Here is a 14420-nt window from a genome sequence, read left to right as displayed (position 1 = left end):
TATTGACTGAAAAGACTGATGAAGAGGCCGGTTCAATTTCTATTGTGTAGAAGTATGTTTCCGCTCTCAATTGTTCATTCTCTCGATTTACAAGTATATTGATAATCCAGAGTGTTACCCGTATTCTGACATGATCGAGGAGCATTGAGTTCTATCACTTTGACTAAACAAGGGTATAATGGACAGTCAGCACAATTTGTTGTGTCCCTAGCAAATGTGATCGTGGCAATTTCGCCATCCAAACTTGTAACATGCATTGAATTATTCAGTTTTTTCACCAAACAAATATGACGATCATTGTATTTTTGGTGTTCGTCTTAGTTGGGATAAATAAAATGAATGTTCCTAGCAACAAATTATGAATAGTTGATTATTCTACAAATGGAGAAATTTTTCATTGCCAGATGGGTACCACGTGGTGCCCGCTTGACACATCCGAGCCGTCCAATGCGATTTTGGGCAGCTCGGATTTAAAGAGTGAAAAAGGAGAGAGAAATAGGAGGGGTGAGAGGAGAAAAAATGTTTCAAAATTTGAGTCCTCCAAAAGTGCATTAGACGGCTCACGAGTGCCGAGCGGGCACCACATGAGATATACCAGCTCAGCACTGAAAAACTTGATTTCTAGAGCCTTTTTCTCCCTCCAAATCCGAATCGTCCAAAATCGCATCAGACGGTTCGCATGTACCGAGCGGGTATCAAGTGATACCCACCTAGCACTAAAAAATTTCTCCTCTATCAAAACCAAAGACCAATAAATCTCTATCAAAATTAGGGCTGCTCGCGGTCCGGTTCGATTTGGATTCCTAGGAATCCAGGGACCGAACTGCTAGTTACGGTTTTTACAAAATGAAATTTATGTCCGGACCAAAAATCATACGGTTCAGTTACGATTTTGTCCACGGATTTTCACAAAAATAAAGCTCAAGCAGCCAAGCATATCCCACACTAAAAGGGTAGAAGGTTACACTCAAAATTAAATTTAACACCACCAGAAAGTATTTGTTACATAAACTACCAAAGACCTACTTTAGAAATCAAATTCAAAAAAGTTTAAACACTAGTAAATTGTATCATTATAGTACATAACATAAACCCACAAAAAAAAAAAAAAGACATTAAAGTGGGAAAAGAAACGAGGAATAGAAATTAGGAAAGCTGAAAAAGAAACGAACTACTGAAACTAGACTATGGTTACTTGTTACTTATACCAAAAAACTACGATTTGTCTACACTATATCTCATTATTAAGATAAAATACAAACATTGGTAGAAATTTTTTTTAACATTACTAATAATTAATTATATAAATATATATTTATTATCTATATAAAAAAAATAACTTACGATCCGGTTCGGTTAATCCACAGTTTCCTAATGAAAATTCGTAGACCGAACCGCGAGTCAGAGTTTTCTAATTTTTTAATCCGTGTCCGGACCAGTAATTCACAGACAAAATCCAAAAGGTATGGATCGATTTGGTCAGGACTGATTTCACGGTTCACTGGATTTTTTCAGCAACCCTAATCAAAACTGCCATAATTTAGACTTCTCACTTTGGGTCAATTAATTTTGTTCATCTTCAAAGTCTCTCATTAATTTGTAGGAGAAATTTTTCAGTGCTGAATAGGTATATCCCATGTGGTGTCCGCTCGGCACTCCTGAGCCGTCCGATGCACTTTTGGACGGTTCAGATTAAAATCTTCTCACCCTTCCTCTTTCTCTCTCCTTTTTCTCTCTCCAAATTTGAGCCGTCCAAAATCGTATCAAACGGCTCAGATGTGCCAAGCGGGCACCACGTAGTACCTACCCGGCACAGAAAACTTTCTCCACTATCAAAACCAAAGACAAATAAACCTCTATCAAAACTGCCATAATTTACTCCCCACTTTGGGTCAATTAATTTTGTTTATTTCCAAAGTCTCCCCATTAATTTGTAGGAGAAAAATTTAAGCGTCGAGCAGGTATATCTCATGTGGTGCTTACTCGGCACTCCTGAGCCGTCCGATGCACTTTTGAACGATTCAGATTGAAACATTCTCTTTCCTCTCACCTCCTCCTCTTTCTCTTTCCAAATCCGAGCTGTCCAAAATCGCATCAAACGGCTTTCAATCCGTGTTCGGATCATTAATCTACGGATAAAATTCAAAAGGTACGTATCAGTTTGGTCCGGACTGATTTCACAGTTTACCAAATTTTTTGAGCAGTCCTAATCAAAACTGTCATAATTTAGACATCCCACTTTGGATCAATTAATTTTGTTTATTTTCAAACTCTCCCATTAATTTGTAGGAGAAATTTTTCAGTGTTCATTTGGTATATCCCACGTGGTGCCTGTTCGGCACTCCTAAGCCGTCCGATACACTTTTCAACGGCTCAGATTAAAATCTTCTAACCCTTCCTCTTTCTCTCTCCTTTTTTTCTCTCCAAATTTGATTCGTCCAAAATCGCATCAAACAGCTCGGATGTGCTAAGCGGGCACCACATAGTATCCACCTGGCACTGAAAAATTTCTCCGCTATCAAAACCAAAAACCAATAAACCTCTATCAAAACTGCCATAATTTACTCCCCACTTTGGGTCACTTAATTTTGTTTATTTCCAAAGTCTCCCCATTAATTTGTTGGAGAAAAATTTAAGTGTCGAGCAGGTATATCCCATGTGATGCTTGCTCGGCACTCCTGAGACGTCCGATACACTTTTGAACGACTCAGATTGAAATATTCTCTCCTCTCACTCTTTCCTAATCCGAGCCGTCCAAAATCGCATCAAACGGTTTTCAATCCGTGTCCGGACCATTAATATACGGATAAAATCCAAAAGGTACGTATCAATTTGGTCGGGACCGATTTCACGGTTTACCGAATTTTTTGAGCAGCCCTAATCAAAACTGCCATAATTTAGACATCCCACTTTGGGTCAATTAATTTTGTTTATTTTCATTGTCTCCCATTTGTAGGAGAAATTTTTCAGTGCCAAGCGGGTATATCCCACGTGATGTCCGCTCGGCACTCCTGAGCGGTCCGATGCATTTTTGGATAACATAGATTGAAATATTTTCTCTCCTATCTCTTCTCACCCTTCCTCTTTCTCTCTCATTTTTCTCTCTCCAAATTTGAGCCATCCAAAATCATATCAAACGGCTCGGATTTGCCAAGCGGGCACCAAAGGGTAGGTACCCGGCACTGAAAATTTTCTTGAGAATTTTCTCCACTATCAAAACCAAGCACGAATAAACCTCTGTCAAAACTACCATAATTTAGACTCCCCACTTTGGGTGAATTAATTTTGTTTATTTTCAAAGTTTCCCATTAATTTGTAGGAGAAAATTTTCGGTATCGAGCAAGTATATCCCATGTAGTGTCTGTTCGGCACTCCTGAGCCGTCTGATATACTTTTGAACGACTCAGATTGAAACCTTCTCTTTTCTCTCACCCCTTCTCTTTCTCTCTCCTTTTTTTCTCTCCAAATTCGAACCATCCAAAATCGCATCAGACGACTTGGATGTGCCGAATGGGCACTACATGGTACTGCCCCGGCACTGAAAAATTTCTCTGGATAGTGGAGACTTTGTATTACCCATCTTAGACTACAAGGTACTATTAGAACATCCACAGTGGAATAACCAAAATCATAAGGTTGCCGAAGTTAGGAATGTTTGTTCAGAAAAGTGCTCACAGTGGCATAATCAAAATTTAACAACCTGCTTGGCACTCCTGAGCCGTTCGATATACTTTTGAACGACTTAGATTGAAACATTCTCTCTCCTCTCACCCTCCTTTTTCTCTCTCCTTTTTTTCTCTCTAAATTTGATTAGTCCAAAATCGCATTAAACAGCTCGGATGTGCTAAGCGGACACCACATGGTATCCACCCGGCACTGAAAAATTTCTCCGCTATCAAAACCAAAAACCAATAAACCTCTATCAAAACTGCCATAATTTACTCCCCACTTTGGGTCACTTAATTTTGTTTATTTCCAAAGTCTCCCCATTAATTTGTAGGAGAAAAATTTAAGTGTCGAGCAGGTATATCCCATGTGGTGCTTGCTTGGCATTCCTGAGACGTCCGATACACTTTTGAACGACTCAGATTGAAATATTCTCTCTTCTCACCCATCATCTTTCTCTTTCCTAATCCGAGCCGTCCAAAATCGCATCAAACGGTTTTCAATCCGTGTCCGGACCATTAATACACGGATAAAATCCAAAAGGTACGTATCAATTTGGTTAGGACCGATTTCACGGTTTACCGAATTTTTTGAGCAGCCCTAATCAAAACTGCCATAATTTAGACATCCCACTTTCGCATCAAACAGCTCGGATGTGCTAAGCGAGCACCACATGGTATCCACCTGGCACTGAAAAATTTCTCCGCTATCAAAACCAAAAACCAATAAACCTCTATCAAAACTGCCATAATTTACTCCCCATTTTGGGTCACTTAATTTTGTTTATTTCCAAAGTCTCCTCATTAATTTGTAGGAGAAAAATTTAAGTGTCGAGTAGGTATATCCCATGTGGTGCTTGCTCGGCACTCTTGAGACGTCCGATACACTTTTGAACGACTCATATTGAAATATTCTCTCCTCTCACCCCTCATCTTTCTCTTTCCTAATCCGAGCCGTCCAAAATCGCATCAAACGGTTTTCAATCCGTGTCCGGACCATTAATACACGGATAAAATCCAAAAGGTACGTATCAATTTGGTCGGGACCGATTTCACGGTTTACCGAATTTTTTGAGCAGCCCTAATCAAAACTGCCATAATTTAGACATCCCACTTTGGGTCAATTAATTTTGTTTATTTTCATTGTCTCCCATTTGTAGGAGAAATTTTTCAGTGCCAAGCGGGTACGTATATCCCACGTGATATCCGCTCGGCAATCCTGAGCGGTCCGATGCACTTTTGGATAGCTTAGATTGACATATTTTCTCTCCTATCTCTTCTCACCCTTCCTCTTTCTCTCTCATTTTTCTCTCTCCAAATTTGAGTCATCCAAAATCGTATCAAACGGCTCGGATTTGCCAAGCGGGCACTACGGGGTGGGTACCCGGCACTGAAAATTTTCTTGAGAATTTTCTCCACTATCAAAACCAAACACCAATAAACCTCTGTCAAAACTGCCATAATTTAGACTCCCCACTTTGGGTGAATTAATTTTGTTTATTTTCAAAGTTTCCCATTAATTTGTAGGAGAAAATTTTCGGTATCGAGCAGGTATATCCCATGTAATGTCTGTTCGGCACTCCTGAGCCGTCCGATGTACTTTTGAACGACTCAGATTGAAACCTTCTCTTTTCTCTCACCCCTTCTCTTTCTCTCTCCTTTTTTTCTCTCCAAATTCGAACCATCCAAAATCGCATCAGACGACTCGGATGTGCCAAATGGGCACTACATGGTACTGCCTCGGCACTGAAAAATTTCTCTGGATAGTGGAGACTTTGTATTACCCATCTTAGACGACAAGGTACTATTAGAACATCCACAGTGGAATAACCAAAATCATAAGGTTGCTAAAGTTAGCAATGTTTGTTCAGAAAAGTGCTCACAGTGGCATAATCAAAATTTAACAACCTGCTTGGCACTCCTGAGCCGTTCGATATACTTTTGAATCTCCTCTCACCCTCCTCTTTCTCTCTCCTTTTTCTCTCTCCAAATTCAAACCGGCCAAAATTGCATCAGATGACTCGGATGTTCCGAATGGACACCACATGGTACCCACCCGGCACTGAAAAATTTCTCTAGATAGTGGGAGACTTCGTATTACCCATCTTAGATGACAAGGTACTATTAGAGTATCCGCAGAAGAATAACCAAAACAATAAGATTCCTAAAGTTAGCAATGTTTCTTCAGAAAAGTGCTCATAGTGGCATAATCAAATTTAATAACCTTTTAGCAACTCATTAAATTTTAGACCTTAGATAATCATAACTATCAACTTTTTGCCAATAACTAAAACCCTCTCTCTCTCTCTCTCTCTCTCTCTCTCTCTCTCTCTCTCTCAACATTTTTAGAAGAATTTTTTTTCAAAAACATTTAAACTATCTTTTTTTTTTCTTTCAAAAACTGTTATTTAAAAAAAAAAACTATCTTTTTTTCAAAAACTATTTTTTAAAAACTTTTTCGGAAAAGTGTTTTTTCAAAACAAAAGTTTTCAAAAAATTATTTTTTATTTCTAATAACCTGTTTTATTAGTTTGAAAACTATTTTAAAAAAATTATTTTATACGGTGGCAATTTTTAGATTTTTACAGGTTGAAAATGTGATATAGCAAATTTAAATTATTCAATGTTTATTGTGCTAGTATTGACATCTATATTGCTAACATTAGCAACCCTTTAAATAGATAATCAAAAAGTGATGTGACAACTTTTGATTATCTAATTTTAATTAGTCCACTGTGGATGCTCTAAGTAGTGGCAACTGCTTAAAGTCAATTGATTAGAATTCACTATAGAAACTCATTAATCAATTGATCAACTTCCCAAAAAAACTCCCTCCTAGTGGGAATTCTTGATTCGAAAATCCATCCTGGACAACTCCCCTTTGGATTTTGAGATAAATAAAAAGACGAGAGTACGTAATAAATGGAGAGAAACTTATTGAAAATTGTGCACAGAAAGAGAAAAGAACGGTTTTAACTCCTGTTTGTTTCCGAAAAAGTAACAATTGGCCTAGGAACGGCAAGTAGTGCAGTTCTAGGCCTGATGCGGGCGTGCCAGGGCAGGATTGCTGCCCAAATTTGTATCAAGGCCTGGAAGCCTCAATCTGACTTCTAACTGGACGAAAGTGCACGGCCTAAAGGTGGAGACCGTGAGGAGGTTCGTGGTTTGCCTTTGCGGGCTAAGGACTTAAAATTTCCTAATCGTGTGAAAAATGGACAGAAAGGTAGAGCAATGCCTAAAACAGAAATAAATGGACTTTATTAACGGCTTAACAAAGTCTGATTACAAGGAAACGAAATAAAATCTAGGCTTGGCTAGATTGAGTACAAACTATTCTAGAAAGTAAAGGTAATTGAACGATAAGCTGTGGGCTTGTTTGGTCGGGGACCGAAAGATAAAAATAGTTAAAAGATAAATGAAATGTAATTTGGATAAGCCATGGGCTTTGATGGTCGTGGACCGAAAGATAGAAGATAATTAAAATATAAATTTGCATAAGTCGGGGGCTTGATGGTCGGGGACCGAAAGATAAAAGATAATTAAAACATAAATTTGCATAAGCCGGGGGCTTGATGGTCGTGGACCTTTGCCAAGGCCTTCAACTCTGGTATTTATAGGCAGATGTTCCAGGTCTTGAGCTGTTCAAGCTGCTTCCACAGGCCTTCATGCATGGCTACCAAGTGTCCCTTTTGAGCTGCTTCAAAATGCTCCAATGAGAGGCTATTCTTTGATAAAAACGTGCCTTTTACTCCAAGGAAATGGTAAAGGCCTGAAAAATCCTTCTTTTTTGCATATAACTTTGAAAAAGGGCAAAGAAAATTTCAGTTTCTGCAGTATCCAGGCCATTCCGGGCCCACCACAGCTGCAGACCAATACTTCACCAGGCCTTTCTTATCATTTTATTGGACCTTGCATACTTGTGGGCCCTCTAAATCCTCTGAGGTTCATCTTTTACGGAAGAAGGATCCAGAAACAAAGGATTAACTAGACCTGGATGAGCTGCTTGTGAGCAGCTTGCTTAGGTCTGCATGAATCATTCACCAACAGCCCCAAAGGCTGCATGTGTGCCACCTGTCTCTGGCCTTGCTTCATGCTGAAGAATGGGATCCCACCAGTTCAGACCTTGAGCTGCTTGTGAGCAGCTTACCCAGACCTGCCTATCAGGAATATTCTAGGCCTTTGAGCTGCTTGTGAGCAGCTTAAGGCCTTTGAGCTGCTTGTGAGCAGCTTAAGGCCTTTGAGCTACTTGTGAGCTGCTTGTGAGCAGTTTAAGGCCTTTGAGCTCCTTGTGAGCAGTTTAAGGCCTTTGAGCTACTTGTGAGCAGCTTAAGGCCCCCTCATTGCTCATTAAATGCTTTAACGATGCTCTTAAAGCAGTGGGCCTTTCATCAATTGGGCCTGAACTTATTGGTAAATCATGGGCCTTTGCCCAATGTAAGCCTTCTGAGCCCAAGCCTGGTGAGAAAACGAAGGCTTCTACCGATTTGGGCCCATTTCTTAGGCCTTTGTTACTTCTAGGAATTTGGGTTAGGCCTGGACGAAATACTCAGGCTTGGTGGACTGATTCAAGCCTTAGGCCTTTGACTGATTTAAGCCTATATGGAAGGCCCATCATTTCTTAAGAACCGGCCCTAATTCGTGGGCAACTGGTCGTAAGGTCTTTCAAGGCTAGGGCCTCGACCCTCGAGGCTACCTTTTAACCCATAAATCCATTTCCTGATTTTTGGCCAAAAATGGGTGTAAACAACTCCCCAAGCAAGTTAGGAAAGAACGGTTTTGACACCCCAAGCGGGTTCACAAACCCAGGGGGAGTTGTCCGGGATCGATTTTCGAATCAAGAATTCTCATGACTAGGATTGAGGTTTCTGGGAAGTTGATCAATGGACTAATAGAGTGGAGCTTTCTTCCAATTTTGTGTGGTCGTAGTTCCCCAAGCAGACCATCAGAGCGATAGGAGGAAGAAGAAGGGGGAAAAAAAGAAATGCAAACAGCCAATGCCTAATTTTGACCTAAAATGGGGAATCGTATTTGGTATTTACTGCCTCATTGAGTGTTCTCCGTGTTAGCCTATTCACAACGTCCCGAGAGTCTGCTCATATATAGATCGTCAGTCACCGGCTTTGATACCTCTTTTTTTTTTATCTGCAAAGCCATATATTATTTTAGTAGACAAACAAGCATATCGGTAAAGGAGCAAAGCAAAATACGAGCAACATGACAGGACATGGAGTTTGTACGATGCATTGATCCGCCCTTTGCGGTTTTGCATGCTTAAGAACCAATTCCTTGTGGAATAACAGTACTGAAGAGTCCACCATATATCACTTGGACCCAATATCAATTGAATTACTCCGCCCCAATTTTCTTTAAGGCCCATTCTCGAAATGCATATGAATTCGTAACAGGCAAATGCTAACCAATGCCCCCGCGGCACAAATTAAGGTGTAATATATATGGAATATTTCTCAACATTTATGTCATCTCCTAAAAGAATCTAGCCCTTTTGCCGTTTTCCATTTCTGAAGCTTTCCAAAAAAAATAAGGGAAAACATCCCCTCAAAAATAAATCACTGGAAAAGATTTACGTACCATTATCTACAACAAGAATCAAAACATATATAGAAAGTCATAGCAGCAGTTTCTTTCACCTCCTACAATCTCCTTTTGCCCTCTCGTAGAAGACGAACTAATGCACATTATAAAAGAAGCTAGTGCACTTTCTACCTCAGTCTTTAATTTCATAGAAAGAATTAGTAAGATCTCGGCGTTGAAAATCCCACCAATTGCCCTTTCCATCTAATAATATTGAAAAATCAGATGATTCATCGCAAATTAGTAAGATCTCGGCGTTGAAAAATCCCACCAATTGGATTCATCGATAATATTGAACCCAATGTATCGGGCTAAAGAAAAACTATATGGTTTACATTTTGTGAGTACAGTTTATAGTATATCATTACGGTAACATATTTAATTACATGCTAAAATAGTGGAGAAAGTATATATATTTATATTGTTGTTGACTTTGTTTTTAGAAAAATCGCATTAATAGTAATAAAATCTTATTGCTGGAGAATATTTCATAATTAATGCACTTTTTTTTTTTGGCTCGGCAAACGAAATTTATTAAAAACTCGAAGGAGTACATCGAGGGGAGAAAACAAAGACAAACAAACAATGCAAGACCATCCAACAGAAAGTTGGACAGTTACAATGCCTAAAGAAAAGAACTACAATTTGAGCTTTCGGATACCATCCAAAAACAGCCTAAAGTCCTCCACCGAGTAAAACTTAATCTCTAACTTGGGCTTCATCCACATTGCTACTCTGGATGCACTTTAACTTGTGCCCGGAGACACTTGTTAGCAGAACAGTTTATAAAATCATGAAATTGAGAACAACTTAAGTTGTGGTGGTCCCGGCAACTCCTTAGAAGAACAACTCTCAACATGATACACCCCTCTTTAAAAAATAAAATAAAAAAACTTGATACCACCCATATTTTCTTCAAAGAAGTCTATAAATAGGCCTAAGACATGGGATTCAAATTCACAAATCCACCAAGTACCCGACTAGCTACAAGCTTCCCTCTACCAAAAGAAATGGAAACAAAACTATTTCAGCTTTTCTTATGCATTTTCCTCGTCTCATTACCCCTTCCTCTCCCCTCTCATGCAAGGCCATCAAAACCGAAGGTTGAAAACCCAACATCCTTCGACTTCATTAAGCATTTGGAAGGAGGCCACAAAGGCGAGACCGTAAAAGGCCTCCAACAACTCAAGAAATATCTTGAGGCATTTGGTTATCTAAACTACTCCCTTAACCAAGCCCATGCCAACGACGACAATTTCGACGATTCGTTGGAGGCTGCCGTCAAAACATACCAGCTCAATTACCATCTCAAGACAACCGGAGCTTTAGATGCCCAAACCGTGTCCCAAATGACGGCCCCTCGATGTGGGGTCCCTGACATCGTTAATGGCACCAACTGGATGCGAGGAGGCAAAAAAGAGGCCAATCACACCCACAGCACCATCCACGCTGTCTCTCATTTCACTTTCTTTGGTGACGTGAAATGGCCCCCAACTCAGTACCAACTCACTTACGCGTTTGCTCCCCAAACCAGCTCTAATGCCATATTCGCCGTGGCCAGAGCATTCAACACATGGGCTTCCCAAACACAATTTAGATTCTCTCAGAGTCAAAACTTCACGAGTGCGGATCTTAAAATCGGGTTCTATCGTGGTGACCATGGGGACGGGGCACCATTCAATGGGGCTAATGGGATCTTAGCCCATGCTTTTGCCCCAACTGACGGGAGGTTTCACTACAACGGGGACTATTCGTTTACCGTGAGCCCGGTCCGGGGTTCGTATCATCTAGAGACTGTGGCCTTGCATGAAATTGGGCACCTTCTTGGACTTGGACATAGCAAAGTCCGAGATGCTATCATGTGGCCTTCCATTCTTGATGGAACAACCAAAGGTTTGAATGCCGATGACATACAAGGAATTAGGACTTTATACACGTGAAATTAAGAATACTTTGGCCAATAATACAGTGATCTATGGACGTACGCCATATATATGGAAGTATGTGAATTAGAGTCATCCCCAAAATAAAGGAAAAAAGTAAAAGGGGGTATTTCTTGTTTGTGTTTTTCCTTTTCCTCCCCTATACTAGAGTACCATAGTGTTCCAGTTAAAATGTATCAGTGTTTAATCAAAGAATAATTCAGAGTCCTTATCTTATCGACCTTTTTTTTTTATTCAGTGTCCAGTTCAACTTGCTTGCATATCGATGAATCTCAAAGAATCACGAATTATTTTTCTTTATTATCTGCTTTGGTAATGTATATACGTAGACACGATAGGGCGTTGTAAATGTTTTTTGGAGGAAGGTTAATATATTGCACCATGGCCTCACAAAATCAAGAAAATGCTAATTGGAATAGCGGGAGAGGATAATACTGTAGTGAATTTAACAATATTTTTCTTTCAAATGGAAAAGCATTACAAAGTTTACACCATTGGACCCAACAATAGTGACCAAATGGAAAAATTCAATTTCCTATCCAAAATTGATTAAGCCAAAAAAAAATAATTTAATTGAGATTTTTTTTATCAATCGATAAAAGAGATCATTTTACATTAAATATGAAGTGCACAGTACATAATCCGAAACACGACATCAATTGTTAGAGTCCACTAGACAACTACGCCCAACAACTCAACCAATATAAGAAATAAGCTCATAATATGGTAGAAACAAAGAAACAAAGAAACAAAAGAAAAGCCCTCTAAAGGAAGAATGTCTACACGCAGGTGGGGAGACTCGAACTCCCGACCTCCTAGTGAGTTGCAAGAGTTCTGACAAGTTGGTTGATTGAGACAATAAATGACCAAAATATTTGCCCCAAATTGCCTATTTTGCTTGTTTGCAAAAATCTATAAAAGTCTTTTTTTTTCCCTTTTAACATTACAGTCTTCTGAAAGTAGATTACGTGTGCACAAAACCGGAGTAAAAAATCATTTTCCAAAGAAGCTTTCAAATGAAATATATGGTGAAGAGAAACAGGGAGAAAATCTTCCCCGGTGTAGCGGCGAATGACACCGAACAAATGCCATGCAATATCAATCAACTAGTAGCTTTCCCTCGTAATAATTTAGAATAAATTGTAGTAGCAACCTCATCATCAGGACATAAAAATCAATAGGAAAGATTGGGTGTATAATTATTATTTTTTCATTTTTGGTAATTTGGTGTAGAATTCATTATTTAAAACCTCACAAGATTTTCTTCTAAGATTGCAATACCTTTCACATTAAACCAAGAGTTATAGAACCCGTAAATGCACAAAATTAGTCATTTTCCTCACTAATAGCGTATCTATTATCAATAAGATATATACAAAATTAGTCATTTCAATTGTCCATAATTAAATAGTATAAGAGGAGAAGCCTGAAGAGCCACAATACTAAATTAATCTACCGGCTCATCCCGGCCCAACTAACAAGCCTGAAGCAAATTCGGATTAACAAAAACATCAAACAGATGTGCCGACTGGCTAGCCCACACAAAAACTAATGTTGTATACCTTGAGAATACCCAAACAGAGCTTCTCAAACTTATTTCAGAAGATTCTTGTGGTGTTAGCCAAAAAAATGCACACTTTGCAAACAGTACGACGAATTATATTTAATTAAGTCGTTTTGTTTAGTTACGTTGATGTCTAGCAAGCTTGCTTAGAACCCAACGGATCTCTAAAAGACTAGAACCATAGATGTCCATGAAAAAAACCGATTAGAGTGCTCGCTTGTAGAAAAGTCACACTCTCTCTCTCTCTCTCTAAAACTACCCTTCCGTCCCATAAATTAATCAAAGATGGCATGACTAGCTGTGAGTAAAAGTTAGCATTGAACATTTATTGTTTTTTCTAAAAGGTGGCCTATCAGTAAAAATTTAAATATATTTAGAGCAATGATTGTGTGAATATGATATGGAGATTCTGGGACCAATCATAAAAAATTAATCAGCTTACACAAATAAGAAGGGGACAATTCAACGTACGATTACTACTACAAAGAACATATATAAAAATGCAAGAGTGCGAGAAGCTATGCAGTTTTACAAATCCTATTTCCGAAGGATTCAAAGTGGAACCACACAAACCACCAAGTTCATTTTGGGACAGTGAGAGAAGCTGACCTGGTTTTTTACTGTATTTTTTTTGGATAAGCTTGTTGCTTGTCCACCCGAAAATAAATACCATCATTTTTCCTTCACTTCACTTTCTAATTCTTCCATGAAGCTTCAAGTCGTATGAACTTCATTTGACCAGAAAACTTCAGATGAAAGAATGGGTTCAAAGCTATGGATCCCGATCGGCCGTGTGGATGAGTACAACAGCTCCGAAGGCCCAAGTCACGAACACAACTCCACCGGGTGACTCAGCGATCGGAACTTGGCTAACTCAGTCATCGCAACTCCAATGGCCGTGTTGATGAGCTCACCAGCTCCTATGCCAAGCACTAAACGAGTCAGTTAAGTGCGCACAAGTGGGCCATAAAAGGTATAGGAATGTCGAGCCCTACAACCAACCATTTCACAATTTTACTTCAAAAAATTACTGGTTTTGTTTTGAGTAAACAAAGAGGAAAGCCTTAGGAAAAAGCAACCATCGCTATTATTTTCAGCAAAATATGTATTTAGTTGGCAACTCAGAAAAAACACCCAAAAATCAAGGGATAAGTTGAAAACCGATATCTCTCAATAATCAATGGAGGAGCAAAGACAAAGCGGAGCATAAGGAAACATTACAGACGACCTCCAAAAGAGGACACTTCCACCCTAGTGCCTGTGTACAGGAATCAGCATTTGCAACCACAATCACCAAGAAGGATAAAACTACATCCTCTAAAGGGAAAACCCCTGTTTTTCTTATTCACTCAACCGCTCCAACCATGGCCATTTTTACCAAGGACGTATACCAACCCACAATAAGAACAGAAGACAATAAATAACTCCCGAATCTTATTTGCACCAGGAGTTCATCAGGCTAGGGATATACGTAATATGAGTTGTTATATGCAAACCGAAAAGATCCAAACATCCAAACTTGCAGATTGTATGATGATCAAAAAAGTCAATTGGAATTACCTCCGAAACCCCAGTTTTGGCTCCAGTGACTTTTCAAGAACTTAGAACAGACTACTACATAAAGGAAATAGTTTTTTTCCCTCCAAAATCCTTAAG

The 14420-nt window shown here is 39.2% G+C and overlaps 2 protein-coding genes across 2 annotated transcripts in view; both read left to right on the top strand.

Moving 5' to 3' along the window:
* LOC131298931 (metalloendoproteinase 2-MMP-like) overlaps positions 1–14420 on the top strand; it is a 50191-nt gene that overhangs the window by 18965 nt on the left and 16806 nt on the right. The gene's annotated exons all lie outside the window — the stretch shown is intronic.
* On the top strand, positions 10187–11410 carry LOC131298929 (metalloendoproteinase 2-MMP-like). The gene has a single exon (XM_058324433.1). It carries the CDS (start codon positions 10202–10204, stop codon positions 11195–11197), a length of 996 nt encoding a protein of 331 aa, XP_058180416.1. The 5' UTR covers positions 10187–10201; the 3' UTR covers positions 11198–11410.

The sequence above is a fragment of the Rhododendron vialii genome, chromosome 8a (genome assembly GCF_030253575.1).
Source record: "Rhododendron vialii isolate Sample 1 chromosome 8a, ASM3025357v1".
Taxonomy (NCBI): Eukaryota; Viridiplantae; Streptophyta; class Magnoliopsida; order Ericales; family Ericaceae; genus Rhododendron; species Rhododendron vialii.
Note: the sequence above shows the minus strand (reverse complement) of the source record. Positions and strands in the feature narration are given on the sequence as shown.

Bases quoted from the DNA above. Each gene is read 5' to 3' on its own strand.
- LOC131298929 (XM_058324433.1), top strand. From the start codon at position 10,202: ATGGGATTCAAATTCACAAATCCACCAAGTACCCGACTAGCTACAAGC.